This window comes from Dipodomys spectabilis, unplaced genomic scaffold, assembly GCF_019054845.1.
Source record: "Dipodomys spectabilis isolate Male_0828 unplaced genomic scaffold, ASM1905484v1 ptg000207l, whole genome shotgun sequence".
In the NCBI taxonomy this organism is placed as follows: Eukaryota; Metazoa; Chordata; class Mammalia; order Rodentia; family Heteromyidae; genus Dipodomys; species Dipodomys spectabilis.
In genome coordinates this window covers 12,796,799-12,818,307 of record NW_024870884.1, presented here as the reverse complement: position 1 = coordinate 12,818,307, position 21,509 = coordinate 12,796,799, and the positions used below count along the sequence as shown (strand labels likewise).

The following is a 21,509-nucleotide window of genomic DNA, read 5'->3' as shown; positions in this document are numbered from 1 at the left end:
CGGCACATACAAGTGGGCCACAATGGAAAACAGAGCCTACAGACACTGTTGTGCATTTGGGGACAACCGAGCCAAGGTGGCATCTGAAGCAGTGTTACCTGCAGATGTCCTGGTTGGATGGTGTGACAGAAGTGCGAGAGAAGGCAGACACTGGAACAGATGCAGATGGAGGACTCCCAGCCTGCAATGACACACCTTCAGTCAGTGCTGAGGAAACAGTTTCCCTGGCAATGGCAGTAGGTAGAAAACGCTAAGTGTGCTTGCTATTCCCCACTACTCTGCAAGGATTATGCATTGGGCTCCTACATGCCTAGGTGAACAGCTCCAACAGCATTCTTTTTTTTTTTTATCTGTGGCAAACGTGTAGCCACGAAACACCTGAGACCAGTACACATCACTTCTAAGCTCCTACAAGTTTGGTGGCTGGTTATTTCCCAAGTATCTGAACTTAGCTAGTGAATATTAACTTAAGAAACTAAGCACAAAGCCAGATGATGGTGGGTCACTCCTGTAACCCTAGCTACTCAGCAGGCTAAGATCTGAGGATCCTGGTTCCAAGTGAGCACAGGCAGAAAAGTCTGTGAGATTCTTATCTCCAATAAATCACCAAAAAAGCCAGAAGTGGAGTTGTGACTCAAGTGATGGAGCATTAGCTTTGAGCACAAAAGCAAAGGGACAGCCCTGAGTACAAGCCCCAGGACTAGCACGCATACACACAAAAATTCAGGTGCTACGCAGATGTAAGAAAGAGTTCTCCCCCTCCACAAATCACACAGGTGCCTAGGGCACTGGTCCACAGAACCTCACTACCAGCTCTCTACTACCCAGCTCTCCATAGAGAGACTACATGATCTGAGGCCACACAGCCACAACACCACCCAGGACACTTCAGAGAGATGCAACCCTACAACTGAGAAGTAAGGAAAATAATCAAGAGAATTGACAAAATAGAGCCTCTGAGGGTACTGCCAAATTAGAGACAGAGAAGTACCACAGTGAGAAATGAAATGGAGGGGGGCAGTAATGAGGGAGGAGAGGGAGGAAGGGAGGAATAAGAGGGAGGGAGAGGGAGGGAGGGAGGAGGAAGGAGAGGAGCTAGGAGGCCCCTGTTTCCCATACTAACCCCCTTGGGGGTCTAGCTGTGTTTTGTTTAGCAAGGCATTCTAAAGTCCTCACATCCATCAAGACTTGCTTTGCTTATAATAGAGGCAGGCTCTAAGTGTGTATCTGGAGGATTTTATTGTTGTACATTTATACAAACCTAGATGGCACAGGTCATTCACTCCATATGGCCTCCATGAGATCAAGTATGGGTCATAAAGCATGGTAGCACACACCAGTAATCACAACTACAGTCCAATGCCAGCCTAGGCCAAAGTGCAAGATATATATCTAAAACCAAAGTAAAGTAAGAAGGCTGAAGGCAAAGCTTAAGAGGGAGAGTACTTGCCTAGCACATGCAAGACTCTGAATTCAAACCCTCATACAGGAAAAATAAAAGATGCACTAAGCCCAAGAGGGAGGGGGCTGCTGCTGGCTTAACACAAGCTACTGTCTTACAGTAGACCTTTTTGCTTCGTTTTCTAAGAGAGGGTATCTCATTGTTTAGCCCAAGCTGGTCTTTACTGTTCTCCAGCCCCCACCTCCCAAATAAGTAGGAGCATATATATTCTAACACACCATAAATATACAGTAGATAGTATATAGCACATAGTATACAGGATGTACATAAAGCAGTGACACAATGACAGTTTTTAAGTGCCACACTTCTGTGTAACCAGTAGCATCACAGGCTCACACCAGCATCACCACAAACATGAGAAAATGCTGCACCATGACAATAAGACAGCTACATTGTCACTAGGGAATAGGGATTTTTTTTTAATTCCTTTATAATCTACAGGGACTATTGCTGTTATTGAGCACAATATGAATATGCTGTGTACGCCTATGAATACAGACACAAGCCAGGGTAAGCATCAGCTCTATTCCACTGGAAGAGCTCAAGAAACAATGTTATCACTTTGAGTAAACCCCTAGTTTCTTGATCTGGGGGAGGGGAAATCCAGCATGGCTCATATTTCCCTGGCTCAGGACAAGCCTCTACTCTCTCTAAGTGTACCCCAAGTTCCGCTGTCATCTTGGCATTCTACCAATATGACCTGTGACACCTGACAGCCACCAGAATGGCACATGCCACTGCTCATGCAACACAGGCAATAACCTGGAGAGAGCCAGGACTGGGGTGCCAATTGGACCTCTGCTCGTATTCCTTCCAGATTGAGGTTAGCCATCATTTCAAATCCAATCAGAAGCCTGATCATGAACTTTCCCGCCTGGTCTGGCTTTGAATCGGGATCCTTAGATCTCAGCCTCCTGAGCAGCTAGGATTATAGGCATGAGCCACTAGTACCCAGCTAGACATATTTTGTTAAGCACTAATGGACAAAATTCTTAACCATTCATATACAGACACAAAAATGACATTCTTTAAATTAAGCCTGTGTTGCTATGTCTCAGGATTCTTCCTAAAGGAAATAGTCTTAGGACTTACGTGGACAGGGTGCTGTTACCCCTACCCCATGTCTTGTAGGCCCAACTGCATGGGCTATATCTTTGTCTAGCACTTCCCCTACCCCAGGGCAGCATGCCAAGATCTCACTCTTTGGAGGGTTCTCTAGCCCTAAGCTAGGCACATAAGTCCTTTGGTACCAAAGTTTTATTGTCAGTTACCAGAGAGAGACAGAGTGAGGGAAACAAAGTACCCTAATTTCCCCAATCTTTGGTGGTTCTCTGATGTTTAATGCCAACCTCATCCTGAGATGGAAAGCCTCACAAGGGCTGGGAATAAGGCTCACTGGCACGCACTTTCCTAGCTTACACATAACCCTGGGCTCATTCCCCAGCACTTCATGAACTTCTTGCAGTGATTGGCTAGCTGTGTTGAGCCTCTATAGGCAAGGCCAAAGAAATATCATGAAGGCCACAGGCTGGGCATATCTGTAGGAGAGACTTGAAGTTACCACCGCCCCACCTCAGGCAGACTTGGAAGGAAGGTGTAACCAGCCTCCAGCTGTATTCACAGCCTCCTCTACTCACTTCAATCAGTCACCTCCCTTCCTCACTGCACAGGTTAAACTCAGCTGATGACACTGAGTCCCACAAGGGCTTCTCTCTGGTGTCTCTGAGGCTCAGAGGATCCTATTAGAAGGATGGAGAATGCTGCCAAACCAGGGTCAGCATCTGGGAAGTGACAGGCCTCAGGCAGGAAGCTGAAGTCAAAGAGAAAGTACATACTTGCCTTGTGGCCTTCAAGTAACTCACAAGTCTCCGGTAACATGGCATTAGTATTTGGCTGGGGTAAAGGCCAAGGCGGGTGGGGGGAGACAAAGTTCCATGAGGAAAAAGCCACCTGGTCACAATGGGCAGGACCTGCGGTGCTCTGAGGTGGGGCCTGTCCGCGCTGCAGCACAGGGACTGACACAGGGTGGTGCTGCAATTAGGTGTATAACTGGTGTGCAAGAAGGCGGCAGTGTGCTGCCCCGAGGCTTCCTGCTGGTTTCAAAAGACACTTCCTAATTGTAAGAAGAAAAATGTGAAGCAACTGAGCAACAACAAAAAAGTCCCCTTTCCTTAAGATGACCTCCAGGTTCTGCCCAAGCCTGAATCTCAGTTGACCCTGAAGAATGACAATTTTAGACAATTTGGTTGTATGTGAGTTTCCTACTAGTTGTCTTGCCCACCAGATCTACCATTTTCAGTGATTTTAACAAGGAAACAAACACAGTGGCTCACACCTATAATTCCAAGTACTTGGGAAGAAATTAAAGAGGACCACAGTTTGAAGCCAGCCTGGGAAATAAGTTAGTGAGACCTCCCCCCCTCCCCCCCCCCACAGAGAAGCTGAGTGTGGTATAACCACCAAACATGGTCATACATGTACTGGGTCATGATCTGAGGCTAATCCAAGCAAAAAGTGAGGCCCTATGTGAAAAATAACTAAAAGCAAAAGGGGCTGAGGGTGTGGTTCGAGTGACAGAATGCCTGCCTAGCAAGTACAAAGAGTTCAAATCCCAGTATGGGGCAGGGGACACTTCATATAATTCCTTGGTGGTTCTGGTACCCCTTTCTGCTCTGTGTCCTTTTGGGAGAACCTGACACCTCTGCAGGGGCTATAAGACCCAGTCCTCAGGATATTTACTTCTCAGGCAGGGCAGAAACATACCACCAGCTTGTTTTAAAGTCACATATCTAAAGGGAATTAACAAGGAGGATAAGAAGTAAGCAGGGCTCATGTTTGCATCTCCTACTGACAATAAAAAAAATGGGACTAGATGGCTCTTCAAACATGGGAAGATGCTGAACCTCTCTCACTGTGAGTATGTACAAATCAACTGCAAGAAGATGATATGATAGGGGGAAAAATGATGATGTTTGTAGCACAGCTATGTTAGCAGTAGTGTGGAGACAGGTGTGTTTATGCACTGATACAACCTCAGCTGTGGGCAACAGTACTCAGAATTACAACGGTACACTTACTCTGTGCCAGCAGTTCTGCAGGAATTCAGGTCTGTACAGCTCTGCTTATGATGGCAAAACACCAGCACCAACTTGATCCCCATCTAGTTATTCCTACCTGCAGAACCAACTACCAGGCAGAAAGGCTAGAAAGGGAGGATGCTCTCTTTGTGTCCCTAACAGGCCCACAAGGGAGGCAGGCTAAGAAGCACTGCTGCTATCTGTGCAGGATACCAGACACCTGCTGGAAAGGACACCAACTTCATGGAGACCCTTTGGCAGTGCCATGCCATGCAGATAATTTCTAAGCAAAGTTTTACTTAAAAACATTGAAGAAATAAAGTAAGGGCTGGGAGTGTGGCTCAAGTGCTGAGTGCCTGCCTAGCAAGCATGAGGCCCTTAATTCAAGTCCCACTAGCACAAAAGTACAACAACTAATAAATTCTTTGTCAAATCAGGGACAACAGGTGAATAAATTGATTTAGTGGCTCATGCTCTAAACTTAAAAACCACAATAGAACGGAGAGAGTAGCAATCAGAGCATACCCGGCATAATAAGGATTAAGCCTTTCAGAGGGAATTTTATTTTTCAGTTGTCCGCATGAACCAACTGGGTTTTAATGTAAAACCTATGCCTTACGATGGATCACAGTCAAGGTAAAACTGAAAGCCACTGACTATGCAACTGAATTTCTACAATGAAAACAAAAAACATCAAAATAAGTCAAAGAGCTCAGGTTCTCCCCACTAGTGTAGAGAATTTGGATGCATTGTGTGTCTGTGGCTCAAGAGCACTGTTATGGTGTGCTGGGCCACACTGCTCAAGGTAACAGTCATTACCTGCAGGCCCATGGACCTCCCACTGTGGCTACCACTGGGGCAACAAGTAAATATCATTACATGTGGTACCCTTTCTCCCCTCAAGCCAGTGTGCTGCCAACCTCATTTACTTCCCCTTCTGCCATCAGCCACAGCAATTTCTCTACTTTTAAGGATTCATGGGATTCCCCTGGGGCCATGCATATGTCAAAAGTCCTCTCCCTATTCCAAAGCAACCTGTGCTGTCACAATCAGGGGGCAGCAGAGAGTATCAGGGCATGCAGAGGTTTAGGAAGTAGGGTGGGACCGTTTGGGGGACCATTCTGGAAGTCACCTTTTTCTTTGTGCTTCCTCCTCAGGAAATTGCTGAAAGTTACTGTCTTCCCTTTTCAAACTAAGATAGTACTTTGCTCCTAACCACCACCTCAGCAGGCCCAACTTTCTATAACAGAGACAAAGTCTCATTTGGTGTTCAGATACTGAGATATGCAGACTAAGATTACTTCAGTAAACTTCCTGCTTAGTACAGAAATTACTCAGTCAAAACCAAAGTTTCATGATACTCTTGTTTCTATAAATAAATTCCCAATTGTATTCGTCTTCAAACAGAAGCTACAATTAAAGGAAGAAAGGCCAGTGTGTGGCTGCTGTGGCAAATTTATGTGGATTCTTGTGCTAGGGCTTTCACAAAGGCAATTAATTAAACCTCCCATTAACACATATACAACATAGGATTCAGGGAGGAGAATGGACAATAAGAACTGCTGAATGCCAAAAGGACTTCCATTATAAATGACTTCATGAACACTACCCCAGAAGTAGCACCACCACAGAATTCTTTTCTTTCCCCTTTTAGGCACAGTGAGGGATGTCTATCAGCACAGCTAGAGGAAAGGCTGTGGCTTAACGGCTTTCTGAAGGCTTCCCTTCCCAAGGTGTCCACACTATACCTGGAATCTTGTAAAACAATTTGGTTTTGCCATGAACAAAATGGCTTCACAGTCCCAGAAACTACAGGTATAACCACAGGAAGGACTAAAGCCACAAAAACAGCAGGGTGAAAGCACTGCGTCTGATACTTATCACTCAAAAGTTTACTATTGTAATGTGCTTTAAATATTTAATGTTTCAAATATAATCAAAGCATCTTTTCATTGCCAAGAATTCTTTGAGGAAATCAGAGCTGAAGGCAAAAGCACTGCTTATAACTCCAAAGTCCTCACTGTACTCCGGGACACCCCACTGAGCAGTTTAATCATTTAAGAATGGGGCAACTAACCACAGACAGGCCAGTGGCATGATCTATAAATATAGGCCAGTGCAGGATGCAAAATGACTCCATTGGGAGGCTTGCATGCTGCCCCTGTCAGAAACTCCACCCAATGGATGATAGGGCCCATCTCTGCTACAGAATGCTTCCTTCCTACCCAACCTCCAACCCCCATCCACCACAAGCCACGAAGAGAGCTTTGGCCCAGGCTGCCAATCTGGCCAGCCTTGGCCCAAGGGGCACGGAACTTGAATGGTTAAACTATAGCCAAAGGGACATGCCCAAGATGAGAACACAGAACCCTAACTTCATGCTAGGGCTTCTCCTTCACAGCCAAATGAGGCAGAAGGTGGGAAATGAAACCAGTCACCTTTTGTAAGACCTACCCCCTTACACACACAATGTAAACAAGCATTGTTTCATTTTTGCATTTTGCTTGTGCTGAAACACTCTACAACCAAGCCACGCCACAACTCTCACCTGCCTGGTCTCTGCTCTGCTGTTTGCCTAGCACTGGCCTCCACACTTCCTGCTCCTCCAAGGACACTCCCACAGCCATTGTAAGTGCCTGGCTCCTCCTCACAAAGGGCTCTTCACCATGCCTTGGAACCTGTTTATTTCCTCCAATTGCACCTAACCAAGGTTGAGGAATATGTTTCTAGATTAATACATCACATTTGAAACTGCTGTAGTCTGGCCTGCATACAATAGGTGCTCAATGTATATACTTCCTAAATGAACCAAACTGCTACATTTGGGAAGACTGTACTTCTAAAATGCCTCAGGAGCCTCACAGACTTGAACACAGTGCAGGCTCCCAGAGTACTCACAGGAGCGACATTTATCAGTACTTGCCGCATTAGGACACTTCAAAATACAAGAATGCATTGTTTTAGTGTTCTGGGAGAAGATGTCACCCTGCCCAATTCCCAGCCCTGGAATCCCTTATACCCCCATAAGAGAATGAGGGTGGAAAGGCAGAAAATGCTTTCATTTTCTTAGTATTTTTATTCCATGTTTCAAAACTGCCCCCGCTTCCCTACGCTCCAGGAGCCTCTGAATGAAACTTGGAAAATGCTGGCCTAATACTTTAGCTGAAAACTAGTAAGAAAGAAACATGAAAATATGAAAAGATACCTTTAGAAAAGAAGAGACAAAGTATACACACACACACACACCCAGGCCTCATCAGTGTACACACACACACACACACACCACACACACCACACACACACACACACACACACACACACACACACACACACACACACGGGCCTCCTTAGTGCTCAAATGTGGGCAGTGGTGTCTGTGACTCAGAATGAGCAAGCTGATGCAGGAAACTCATCCAGATCAATCCCTTGGCTCTCACTGCATGCAAGTAAGTCTCTTGTCTCTGGGATAGTTGTTTTCTTCACAATAAATTAAGAAATCCATACTCTGCCTACCATGCAGTGTAGGAATCTGAGTAATCAAACCTCTGACTGGCCTACTGTGGATTAAGAACCAGAAAAGCAAACCTGGCCACAACATGTCCTTGAAGCAAAATTGGGCTACCAAGCCTCCCTACTGGACTGTACTTCAATCAACCAGACACTCTGTTCCATCTCATTCCTGTCTAACAGCAATAATAGCTAGAAAATAGTCAAGATGTCTAAGTGAGTCAATGCTCTCATTCTTTGGGATATGCTTGCTAAGATACAGAGCGGAAATACTTTAAAGTGGTCCTTAAACATGCCTAGTCTAACTTCTCCCCAAGAACATCTGACTGATGGGGGGAGGGGTACATACTATTCATGATATATTAATACATTTATGTAGGACTCCAAAAACAGCCTACAGTGTAGTGCCAGCCTTCGCCAACCTCAAAAGCTAGAGCACCCCAGGCGGCATCCAGGGCCCTATCTTCTCACTGGGGCACGTGCTACCCATCTTTTGCTCTACAAACTGTCACTTGGAACAGATCCAAGTCTCAGAGTTGAAAGGGAAGGCTTCTCTCAGAGTGAAGTCCATCATATCTGTGCACTGCCCTGTGCATCTCATTCCTCCTGAGCGGGCATCAGCTGAGGCTCCATAAAGATTATGTATGGTTAGGATTCCAATTCCTGGGATCTGCAGCAATTCCAGTGGGACAGAGTGGGCTTGGCCTCCCTGAGAGGAAAACCCTGGAGCAACCTTACTATGTTGGAGCCTCTGCTGCCTCCTGGACATACACACCTTCACAGCTGATATGCTTCTAGAAAGTGCTAAAGGGACCACTCTGCAGGGTGAGATGCTGTGAGAGGGCAGATCAAGTTCTCCTTTTCTTAGCTGGAGGTAACTGGGGTCAACCAGGGAAGTATTAACCTTCCTCTTCATTCCTTGATCATTCCTTTCATTCCCGGCAGACACACAGTCAAGGTGTGTAAAGGCCCAGCTCCCAAGGTGCCAAGAGGGATGATGACAACACAGAAGGAAAGTGACATGGAAAGAAAAGACAGCCAGGGGCCTGGTGACATCTGTGAGCAACTCAACCACAGACCACCTACTTTCAAATACCTCACCACCTGAGCCATGAATCTAGGTTTATATTACCACCGTTGGCTCTGTGTAACTCAGTCAAACACATTCCTAAGACAGATACTCTATTTGGCTGAGATTTCTTCTAAAGAGTTTCCCCTAAACACTTTCCTCAACACAAAGTTGCCTCATTAGAGAACTATAACTGCAACAATTGTCATGTGATCTTAAAGTTTACTACAGAACTGTATCAGAAGTTGATGTCTTTAAAAGATAACAGTATCACAAGGTCAATGGTTCCTAACTGTAATCCTAGCTATTCAGGAGGTTGAGATCCAGTGTACTGAGGTTTCAAGCCAGTCTGGATAGAAGAAAACTCTGCAAGATTTCATCTCCAAAATAACCAGCAAAAAACAAGTCTGGGGCTGGGAATGTGGCTTAGTGGTAGAGTGTTTGCCTAGCATGCATGAAGCCCTGGGTTCTATTCTTCAGTACCACATAAACAGAAAAAGCCAGAAGTGGTGCTGTGTGGTTCAAGTGATAGAGCACTAGCCTTGAGCAAAAGCTTAGGGACAATGCCTAGGCCCTGAGTTCAAGTCCCAGGACTGGCCAAAATTGTCTGCAAGTAGGGCCCAAGTGGTAGAGCGCCAATCAGTCAAGCATGCAAAGCTAAACAAGTTCCAGGTCCTGAGTTCAACCCACCATCCCATCTTTCCCCTCCAAAAAAGATAGACAAGTATCAACAGATGCAAAGTGTGGACACAGAATAACATATTTTGGAGGTACTCTACCTTAGATATGTTGCTTGAATGACTCATGGAATGTCCCAAAGTTTTCTCATTCTGAAAGAAAGCCAAACAGGTGATAAATATCAAGCTTTCATTAAAACGTGCAAAGAACAAGTAACTGATTATAACAATCACACTGACTACTATGTACTGGATGCGTATGGCCAGGTGTTAGATACTGGAAAACTAGGCAAAAATGAAAAACAACAACAACAACAAAACAAAAACAATGTTCACTGTACTAAAGGAACTGATCAGGAAAAGAGTTTGGAATTAACTGTAAAAATAAGACAGTGGTAGTTGTCTTAAAACACATTCAAGTACAAGTTCAGAGGTGAGAAATAACATGCTTCATTGTATGTGATATGGTCCAAACAGCAGGACAGCTGACCTCACCTGGGGAAAAAAAGCCAGGTCACCTGACTGTCCAAGTTCAAGGCAGTAAACAGGGCACAGCATATCCTCTCCCTCATATCTGTTCCTCTTCCCAGAGCAGTGGAATCTGGGAATTACACTAGCATCCTTCCGTCTCACACACCTCCATGTTCAGCCACCAACTTTTGTTTCAAAGTCCCCCTCCTTAATGTCTTTCATTCTCAAATACATAATACTTATCTGCCCTACCCCAAATTTATATGTGTGTATTTTTCATACATATTTATACGGAAGTCTTAACTTCCAATACATCAGCATATAACTGGGAGCATACTTAGGAGTGGGGTCCTATTGAGAAATAACAATGAGAAAATTCGGGAAGACCTTTTAAGGAGGTTGAGATCTAAGGATCACAGTTCAAAGTCATTTTGGGTAGGAAAGTTCCCTGAAACTCTCATCTCCAATTAACCACCAAAAAGCCAGAAGTAGAGCTGTGGCTCAAGTGAAGAGTACCAGCCTTGAGCACAAAAATTCAGGGATGGTGCCTAGGCCCTGAGTTTAAGCCCCAGGACTCACAAAGGAGATGGGAAAGGAGGTAGAGGAGGTGTGTGGGGGGGGGGGGGGGGGGGGAGCAGCAGTGATTAAGTTATAGCATACAGATAAAAGACTGTGAAGCACAGGGAACAGATACTATCTGCAAGCCAGAGAGGCCTCAAAGGATACCTCCTGGCTGGTTCCTTAAGCACATACTTCCAGCATCCAACTATGAGAAACTGCAGCATAAGTCACCCAGATTGTGGCTGTTACGGTAGCTTTAGCAAACCAGCACAATAATCTTCTACATGGGACCTCAAAAAATTATTTTTTAATGTTCAAATAGTTGTACAGGGAAGTTATAATTTATGACTTTAAAAAATCTTAGTATAAACCTTTTTTTTAAATAAAATAACTACTGAATCCATTCATTCTGTTCTTTTGCAGGGTGTTAGTGCTGGGGCCTGAACTCAGGGCTTTGCACATGCAAGGCAAGTGCTCTCCCATGGAACCTTTCTTTGTATTAGTTATTTTGAGATGGAGGGAATCTCACTTTTTGCCTGGGTCCATGCCTAGACAGTGGTCCTCCTAGTTTACACTTCCCAACATAGCTGATAGAATAAATGTGCACCACCATGCCCAGCTTCTTCCCCTAAGATGGAGATTCACAACCATTTTTTACCCAGGATACTCTGAAAGCGAAATCCTCCTGACCTCAGCTTCCTGAGGAGTCAGTATTTGGGGCATGAGCCTCATTATTAGAAGAGGAAGAGAAGATCTTATAGCTTTAGGATGATTTTTTTATTCTTTTCAAGTTCACATACTACACACCAGAAGCTGAGGTGTTGTAAGGTAAAATCATTGGGACAATCACAAGCTAGCAGGCTGTTTACAAACCCCTTTCAGGAGTGAGTCTACTCTAATAAACTCATACTTAATGACAGCTCATCAAGGTGGGAAGGGAGGAGGCGGATGTCTGAGGAGACATTACTGAGAGCTGGCTTCCCCTTCTCAATCGGGCAGACTTCAGGCTGTCTTCATTTCTGTGCTCTTGGCTTTGAATGCTCATGAAGAAAAAGTTTAGACCACTCAGCAGCCTGCCAGCCAGCACTGACATTTTAGTGTTGTCTTCTTTGCCTTTATAGAAATAACACAAATTTCTGCATATCGTTATTTTATAATTCGGAGTAGTAACAGAAGTACAGCCCTTTTTTAGTATATAAGACACTATTACTAAGTGCTTAGCCTTAATGGAAGATTTCTTAGTCTAAAAGCCAGACAGTTTATACCACTGTCATAATACCTTGTAGCCACACAGTGAGCAGTAGGTACACTGTCATCTAGAAATCTGCAGAGAAGCTTTGAGGTACTAAGAGAATAAATAAGTAATATCCTAAGATTCTCCACAGAGAATGAATGCTAGAGTGGAAAAAGGGATAGCTGTTAAGTCATGTAACACTAAGAATCCAGGAGTCTCATCAAACTTCTCTTCCCAGGCTGGTTTTGTTGCTCAGTCCTTTAGGTCTCCATGTCCTGACCAGCTAGAAGTGTAGATATATACCACTGGCACCTGGCTGACAGCAGCTACTCTTTACCCTTAAATAAATTTGATGTGCAACTTGATCCTATTTTCCTTGCTAGAACAATGAATATTTTAAAAAGAAAAAGAAAAAAGAGCCGTGCACTGGTGGCTCACACCTACAATCCTAGCTACACAGAAGGCTGAGACCTAAGGATCACAGTCTGAAGCCAGCCCAGGCAGAAAAGTCCTTATAAGACCCTTATCTCCAATAAAGTACTATGGAAGTAGTGCTGTGGTTCAAGTGGTAGAGCACTAGCCTTGAGCACAAAGAAGCTCAGGTACAGCAAGGCCCTGAGTTCAAGCCCCAGGACCAGCAAAAAAGAAAAAGGAAAGAAAAGAAGGCGGGTGCTGGTGGCTCACGCCTTTTATCCTAACTACTCAGGAGGCTGAGCTCTGAGGTTCGTGGTTCAAAGCCATCCCCATCAGGAAAGTCTGTGAGACTCTTATCTCCAATAAACCATTCAGAAAACCAGAAGGGATGCTGTGGCTCAAGTGGTAGTGCGCTAGCCTTGAGCTGAAGAGCTGAGGGATAGTGCCCATGGCCAGAGTTCAAGCCCCAGGACCAACAAAAAGAAAGAAAGAAAGAAAGAAAGAAAGAAAGAAAGAAAGAAAGAAAGAAAGAAAGAAAGAAAGAAAGAAAGAAAGAAAGAAAGAAAGAAAGAAAGAAAGAAAGAAAGAAAGAAAGAAAGAAAGAAAGAAAGAAAGAAAGGAAAGAAAGAAAGGAAAGAAAGGAGGGAGGGAGGGAGAGAGGGAGAGAGGGAGAGAGGGAGGGAGGGGAAAGAAGGGAGGAAGGAAGGAAGGAAGAAAGGAAGGAAGGAAGGAAGGAAGGAAGGAAGGAAGGAAGGAAGGAAGGAAGGGAGGGAGGGAGGGAGGGAGGGAGAAAAGAAAAGAAAAGAAAAGAAAAGAAAAGAAAAGAAAAGAAAAGAAAAGAAAAAGGAGCAGGTAGCTCAGGCCTGTAACCCGAGCTAGAAAATTGAGACCTGAGAATCAAAGTTCAAAGCCAGACCAGGCAAGAAAGTCCATGAGATTCTAACCTCCAATTAACCAGCAAAAAGTTAGAAGTAGAGTTGTAGCTCACTATCATTGAGCAAAAAAGGTTAGAGACAGCACCCAGGCTTGAGTTCAAGTCCCAGGAGCTAGCACAAAAGAGAGAAAGGGAGAAAGAGGCGGGGGAGGGAAGGAGGGAAAGGAAATTAGCTCTACAGGATTCTAGGGGTTTTAAATACTGAAAGGTCCATTGATATTTAGGCTGCTTGTCTACTACTATGTAGAATTTGAACAATTTGTTTTCAAAAGTCTTGCTTTTTCCCTTCTATATACATTGCTATTTAACACCCATTTATCTGGACATAACAGAGAAATCTAAGTAATTCAAGGCTACAACAGAGCTATTTTCCAGAAAGTAAATACTAGGCTTTAATCAAATCAGTTACTCCCTCCACACTAAATTACACACAGGGAAACTGTGTCAGGCTTGAAATATGGATAAGAATAACACACTGACTAGGGGAAAGCTGAAGAGTGACATTAAAAAAAAACAACAACACATACCTAAATTATAGCAGGATAGGATGGGTACACCAGTCCATCTTATAAGATCAAATATTTTTCAGAAGAAGAAAAGTTTGCCAAATGGCCAAGTCAAGAAGTGATATTGAGTACACTGAAGAAAAAGTTCTAGTTCAAACCAAAATTAAGCTTCAATGGTCAAAAAGTAAGAAAATCTTGGCAGGTTATTTTCAGTAGATCTTGCACATTTGTTCTTGAGCACTGGAAGCACAGGATCTGCCCCCGGAGGAGATGGAGGCTCCACAGACCGCCCTCCCTCCAAGGAGGTGCCTGTGCTCCTCTACCTTCCTCTCATCTCCATGTCTCTTTAGTGGGCTGGTTTAACCTACATTAAACAAGAATATGGCCTCCTGCCCCTTTTTCTTCTACTCTTTCCTTTAGATCAGTGTGCCTCAAACACTGTGAGCTTAATCATTTAGGGATCTTACTAAAAATACAGGTTGTGATTTTGGGGTTTCAGGTGCCTGGAGATGCCCGAGTTGACTCATGGTGCTGGTATACAGACCACACTTTGAGGTGCACACCTCATTCCAAATCCTGTCCAATCCTGTCCTGCAAGTTGGACATTAGTGGCACACATCTGTCATCCCAGCACCTACCAGGGAAGCTTATATTCGTGTGTGAACAAGCTTCTTCTCTAAGCTTCATTCACAGGCTGCCAGCTATACCCCTAAGGAAGGTGGGGGAAAGTAAATAAAGAAAACCTAGCTTGAAAACAGTTACGTAGTTTAAAAAGTTGCTATATTTTAATGTCTATTTGAAAGAATTCTACATATTGTTTATACTACACAAAAACAAAGGAAATATAGATCTGCGATGTGGACTCTGGAAAGGTACTGATGTACATCAATGACCATTACGCTGAAAATCAATGGCCTGTCTTGTAGTTAGATTACTATTTTTGTTGGTGGTGGCACTGGGGTTTTGAACTCAGGGCATCGCTCTTGCTAATGTGACACTCCATCATCAAGCCATGCCTGCAGAGCTGCTTTTGGACCTGAGGCTTCTCTAATAGGTGCTGAAATGACAAGTCCAGTATGTCCAGCTTGTCTTTACTAAGATGGAATTTTGTGGATTTTTATGCCTGAGCGCAATCCCACAGATCTCAGCCTCTTAAGTAGTTAGGATTACAGGCATGAGCCACAGGTGCCAGTCATGATTTTGTAACATTGTACTTTGTCCATGATTTTATAACATTGTACTTAAGAAATTACTGACCACTTACAATGATGCAAATCTCCTAAATGTCAACTTATTTCATCATGTAATAATAAATCATATACAATAAGCAAAAAGCACTTAAAAGTTTCTAAGTATTGAAAAGTACTCAAGTATACTATGACAAACATAATTTTGCTTTAAAACCTTTAATTTTATCATCAGCAACCTAAGTGGTTACTTGCTTTCCTTTAAGTAGAAATTCCACTTTGGGAAAAAGTCTATCCACAGTAACTATAGTTTGAATACCACTTGTTATTTCAAGTAAAAATAGTATTCTATCAAAAATGAAGTCACTGGCTCAACTATTCAATAACATAAAAACTTTTCTTTGAGGTAATCCCTACTTACTAAGCAGTAGAAATGCCTTACACCAGATGTATAATGAAGTACACAATCCACAATGAAGAGAATAGTTAAACTGAAACTGACACACATGTAACAATTAGAAAAAAAAGAAGACATCAAGATGTTGTTATAACCATGTCCTAAATGATCAACAAACTAGAGATAATGAAATAAAGAAAGTAAAATCAAAGATAGTAAAATAATAACCTCAATGAAGCCAGGTGCCAGTGGCTCACACCTATAATTTTAGCTGCTCAGTAGGCCAAAATCTGAGGATGTTGTTTGAAACCAGCCCAGGCCAACAAAGCCATGAGACTCTTATCTCCAATTAACGAAAAAGCGAAGCAAAATTGAGAGACCCAGAGTTCATGTTTCAGAATGGTACAAAAAAGGAAAACACACATGTAACTCATGATGAGTGAATAAGTACTTAAAACCACAGAGAAATGCTCATTAACACCATAAACAAAATGGAACTAACTCTAAGAAGTACAACATCAGAGAAAAGAGATCAAGAGGGGGCACTGGAGGGACAGAGGACAGGAGAAAAAAAGTACTGGAACATGTACAAACAGAAAACTAAAAGTAACAAGGTACACTTCGTTACTAAGATATCAAAAACTTTCCTACAGAAGAAAATCTATAAAGGACAATGAGAAATTGGCACTCAGTTCCTCCACACCCCTTCCTCCCTCCTGCCCTTGGCTGGACAAAAGCTGGACAAAGGTTACGAGAAGATACAGCCAAGAGAAAATGGCTCCTCTCCCCACAGCTTCCAATGAACAAGTCCAGTATTCCCGGAGAGGGGCAGACTTCCAGCCTTTTCCAGTTCATCTCCCTAATTCCGGGTTACAGAAGCTCTATTCCAAGTAATGGCACCTGAGAAATCTGGGTCTCTCTTCCTCTGCGCAGTACTTACGATGAAAGTATAAACTGTCCCAACACTGTAAAATGAAAATAAGCAGTCCCAAAGTGCTGATGGAACAGAAGTCCCTCACCCAGCGGCAAGCCATGAAGACCACTGGCAACCCACATCCGCATGCTGCTTCCAAATCCTGAGGGGCACTATATTCCATGACGGCACTTCACCTCTGAAATTCTGATTTAGCAAAGGTAGAGAAGTAGGCTAAAAGCAGAAAGTTGCTGAGGTCTTGCCGAGGGAACTAACATGATCCATTATTTGAAAACTAGCAGATGGAAGTTGAAACCCAAAGGTACCATCAAAAGTGGTGGTGCTTGTTCTGCTTTAGCAGCCACTATTACAGAAGCCATGGTCCACACCACCCTGTGGGTGTAAACCTCAACAAGAGCCATAAAAGACAGAATGTGAATAAGCCAAGGCACAAGTGCCACCACATGCACCTTACTCAAGTTCAAGGACAGGACCTGAAAGGCGGGTGGGCTTTGTCTCTGGGAACACCACACCACAGAGCTGCCCGGTATCTCCAGGGAGTTCATCAAGAAAGTCTGGGACATACATCCATGCCAGGAGGAGGCTAAAGGAACTGCACGGCGCCCTGGCTGCCATCAGGAAAAACAATGTGAGGAAGACAGAGCCCCTTCCCATCTCTGTGCAAGATAGAACTGTTAAAGAAAAATTTCTTTTTATTTATTTATTTTTGGGTCCAGTGGTGGGGCCTGAACTCTGGGCCTGGGCCCTGTCCCTCAGCTCTTCAGCTCAAGGCTAGCGCTCTACCACTTGAGCCACAGTGCCACTTCCGGCTTTTTTTCTTTTTGTTTATGTGGTGCTGGGGAATCGAACCCAGGGCCTCAGGCATGCAAGGCAAGTGCTCTACCACTGAGCCACCTTCCCAGCCCCAAAGAAAAATTTCTTAAAAGAGGTGTTTCCTGTTTGTTGTGTGCTGGTCCTGGGACTTGAATTCAGGGACTGGGCACAGTTCCCTAGATGTCACCTCAGTTTCAAGGGACGGCCTGAACTATGCATATCTCCCTGCAAGTGTGAGGCCTTGAGTTCAAATCCTATTACAATCCAAAAAAAGAAAAAGAGAAGACATTCTTAAAAGGAAATAAAAATCAAAAAAGGCCTCAAAAGGTACTGGTAGCTCATGCCTGTAATCCTAGCTGTTCGGGAGGCTGAGATCTGAGGATCATGGTTCAAAACCAGCCCAGACAGGAAAATCTGTGAGATTCATCTCTAATTAACTATCAGAAAACTGGAAATGGCACTGTGGCTCAAAGGGGTAGAGCACTAGCCTTGAGTGAAAGAACTCAGGGACAGTACTCAGGCCCTGAGTTCAAGCCCCACAACTGACAAAAAAATAATAATAATAATCACTTAGCGAAAAAAGAAAAGCAATAAAGGAGGAGCACAGTAATAAACAGTGCCTGAGGCACAGAAAGCGAAGGTAACATGGAAGACAAACCCAGCATAGCTAGTACTCAATACAAATGGACTAGCAATGCAACCAAAGGATGAGTTGTTGGAGTAGATGCACACAGAATTGTTTTGCTAAGTACAGGAGAGCCAGTTTAGATTCAATATTATAAGTAACATTAAAGTAAAAAGAAGGAAATAGAGATAAACACACACACACACACACACACACACACACACACACAAGATAAAAACAACAACTGTAAAAACACCAGGCACTGGTAGCTCACCCCTGTAATTCTAGATATTCAGGAGGCTGAGACCTGGAAGATAATGGTCAAAAACTAGCCTAGGAAGAAAAAGTCTGTGGTATTCTATCTCAAATTAAACTGTAAGACACTGGGCTGGAGGTATGGCTCAAGTGGTAGAGTGTTACCCATGAATGGGCCAGGCAGCTTAGTGAAAGCACTAGACCTAAGTTCAAATCTCAGTACCAGGGGCTAGGAAGGTGGCTCAGTGGTAGAGCGCTTGCCTTGCATGCATGAGGCCGGGTTCAATTCCTCAGCACCACATAAGAAAAAAGAAAACAGCCAGAAGTGGCGCTGTGGCTCAAGTGATAGGATGCTATCCTTGAGCTGAAGAGCTGAGGGACAGTGCCCAGACCCAGAGTTCAGGCCCCACAATCGGACCTTCCCCCTCCCCCAAAAAATCTCAGTACCAGCAAAAAAAGAGAAGCTTTATTATTACACTGAGACAAAAATAAAGAACAGGAAATTTTATATAGTTAAAAGGATTTATTATCCAATGGTACATTCATCATGAATATTTAACAATTATAAACATATATATACCTAATCTGATAGGCCAAAAAGTACATGAAGCAAAAAATGACAGAATTACATGAAGACAGATAATAACCAGACTTCAGAATACCACCTACAGCACTAGTCAATGGTCAGACTAACTATGTAGATCAATAAGAGAAAAGGCATCTACAGAATACTTTTCAGATACTCAGAGAACACTTTGTGGACAGATTTCAAAGCAGATTGTGAAACAAACCTTGATAAGCTTAAAAGAACTGAAATAATTCAAGGTATGCTTTTTTTAAAAAATTAGAGTCAAATTTTAGAGTTATGTGTTACTGTTGTATTAACAGAAAAAGACAGGCACTGGTGGCTCATGCCTATAATCCTAGCTACTCAGGAGGGTGAGATCTGAGGATTGCTGTTCAAAGCCAACCCAGGCAGGAAAGTCTATGACACTCTTATCTCCAATAAACCACCAGAAAACCAGAAGTGGTTCTGTGGCTCAAGTGGCAGAGCGCTAGCCTTGAGCTGAAGACCTGAGGGACAGACCCTAAGCCCAGAGTTCAAGCCCCATGACCAACCCCCCCCCCCAAAAAAAGAATTCAGAAGAAAATCTATAAAATATATTTGATTAATAAAAATGATATTTGACTAAATATTTCATATAAGTGAAATAATATGGTATTTGCCTTTTCATGACTGGATTATTTCATTTAGCATAGCAACCTCATGAATCATCCATATGACAGAATTCTTTCCTTTTGAAGATTCGTATTACACTATAGGGATGGACCACATTTTATCCATCTATTCATCCTTTGATGGATTCTCCTTGCATGGCTTCTATTCTTTGGCTACTATAAATAATGTTGTTAGGAACACAGGTATATAAATACTCCTTGAGACCCAGCTTCCAAATATATCCAGAAGTGGAATTACTGAATCATATGCTAATAATTCCATCTTTAGTTACTTTGGTACCTGCAAAACTGTTTTCTGTAGTGGCTGTACCATTTTTGATTCCTGTAACTGTATACATAATTCTACTTTCTTTATATTCTTACCAACACTTTTGGAATACATTATAGACATCCCATCCTAGCAGTGGAAAAAGTGCTATCACATTGTGGTTTGGATTTGCATTTCACCAGGGATTAGTAATATTATGTTTCATATTTTTCTTGGTCATTTGCATATCTTCTTTAGAAAGAAATCTCTATTTAAGCCTTTTGCTCACTTGAGCAAATCAACTGAATTATTATTGTGTTTAACTACATAACTTGTAGTTAAGTCTTGCAGTATGTCTGTTTGGTTCAATATATCCTTAAAATAATGTAATTGTAAACGCTGCTTTTATAATGACACTCAGATGGGAAAGAAATGCCCATTGGATCAGATATGGCTAGACACTTAAGAAACTAATAAGGCTGACTTCACAGAGCCATGCTTGAAAAACCTTCTTTTGAAAAACTGGCTGACAGGGTTCTGAGTCTTACAGTTAAGGAAACCACTTTAGAAGAGGCCCAAGAGCCTTAACCAAATTAGATGTTAAGAAATGAGAATTTTTTTTACAGATGCTACATGTGAAATCTGGTAACAAGTTACTGGCTTGACTTCCTAGCCTTAGCAACTACAAATAAGAAGCTTAGAAAAATCCATCTTGGGGCTGGGAAGGTGGCTCAGTAGTAGAGCGCTTGCCTTGCACGCATGAGGCCCTCGGTTCGACTCCTCAGCACCACATAAGCAGAAAAAGCCGGAAGTGGGGCTGAGGCTCAGGTAGTAGAGCGCTGGTGTGTATACAGCTGAAGAGCTGGGGGACAGCGCCCAGGCCCAGAGTTCAGGCCCCACGACCGACAAAAAAAAAAAAAGAAAGAAAGAAAGATCCATCTTGAGATTCCTCCAGAAAACTCGAGGCCAGATAGATAAGCTGTGATCAAGAATAACTCTTCTATGAGATTTTTTTTTTTTTAGAAGAGAAAAGCCTATAGTGGGAAAACTGTTTCAATGGGAACCTATTTGCAACTTCTCAACTGTAGGCACCTGACAGATAAATGATGTCCTCTCTGAGAATCACTGTAGTTGATTTCACATTATATGGAAAACACCAGCTTTGCCTTCATTTGTAATATAGTCTCAATATAATCTCTTACTCCACTGGGTATTGATTTGACTTTTTCATTTGAACTGGCAGAACATGTGTGATATTCTCATATGAGTAAAAATTCTTAAGATATGCTTGTGAAAATCATGATTTTACCTGTTGCTGAAAATTTTTACATTTTTTTCTATGAACTCATCTTTCTTCTTTCTCATGGCAAATAAAACATAAAATTACATTTCAACTATTTTAAAGTATACAATCACCACATACAGTGCTATGCAAGCCTCACCATTATCTAGTTTCAGAATGTTTCCATAATCCTAAAAAGAATCCCAAGGCCCATCAGAGGAAGCCCCCTCTCTTTTTTTTTTTTTTTTTTTGGATCGGGTCCTGGGCCTGAACTCTGGGCCTGGGCGCTGTCCCTCAGCTCTTCAGCTCAAGGTTAGTGCTCTACCACTTGAGCCACTTCCGGCCTTTATTTTTCTGCTTATGTGGTGCTGAGGAATCAAATCCAGAGCCTCATGCATGCAAGGCAAGCGCTCTACCATTGAGCCACCTTCCCAGCCCGAAGCCCTCTCTCTTCAACCCCTGGTAGTCACTACTGTGCTTTATGGATCTGCCTGTTTGGGACATTTTCCATAAATAGAGCCATGTGATATATGGTCTTCAGTAACTAGATGCACTCACTTAGCATAATGTTTTCAAAGTTCAATCAATGTTTTAGTAATTTACTCATTTTATGGCTGA

The 21,509-nt window shown here is 43.0% G+C and overlaps 1 protein-coding gene across 4 annotated transcripts in view; it reads right to left on the bottom strand.

The window, feature by feature from the left end:
- Window positions 1-21,509, bottom strand: part of Marchf8 (membrane associated ring-CH-type finger 8) — a 97,697-nt gene that overhangs the window by 8,357 nt on the left and 67,831 nt on the right. For all 4 annotated transcript variants that reach the window (XM_042696337.1, XM_042696340.1, XM_042696338.1 and 1 more), the window contains 2 exons: window positions 9,895-9,945; window positions 99-181 (listed from right to left, as the gene is read on the bottom strand). In XM_042696337.1, the coding sequence (XP_042552271.1) occupies window positions 99-181; window positions 9,895-9,945 (134 nt within the window). The remainder of the gene's footprint in view (window positions 1-98; window positions 182-9,894; window positions 9,946-21,509) is intronic.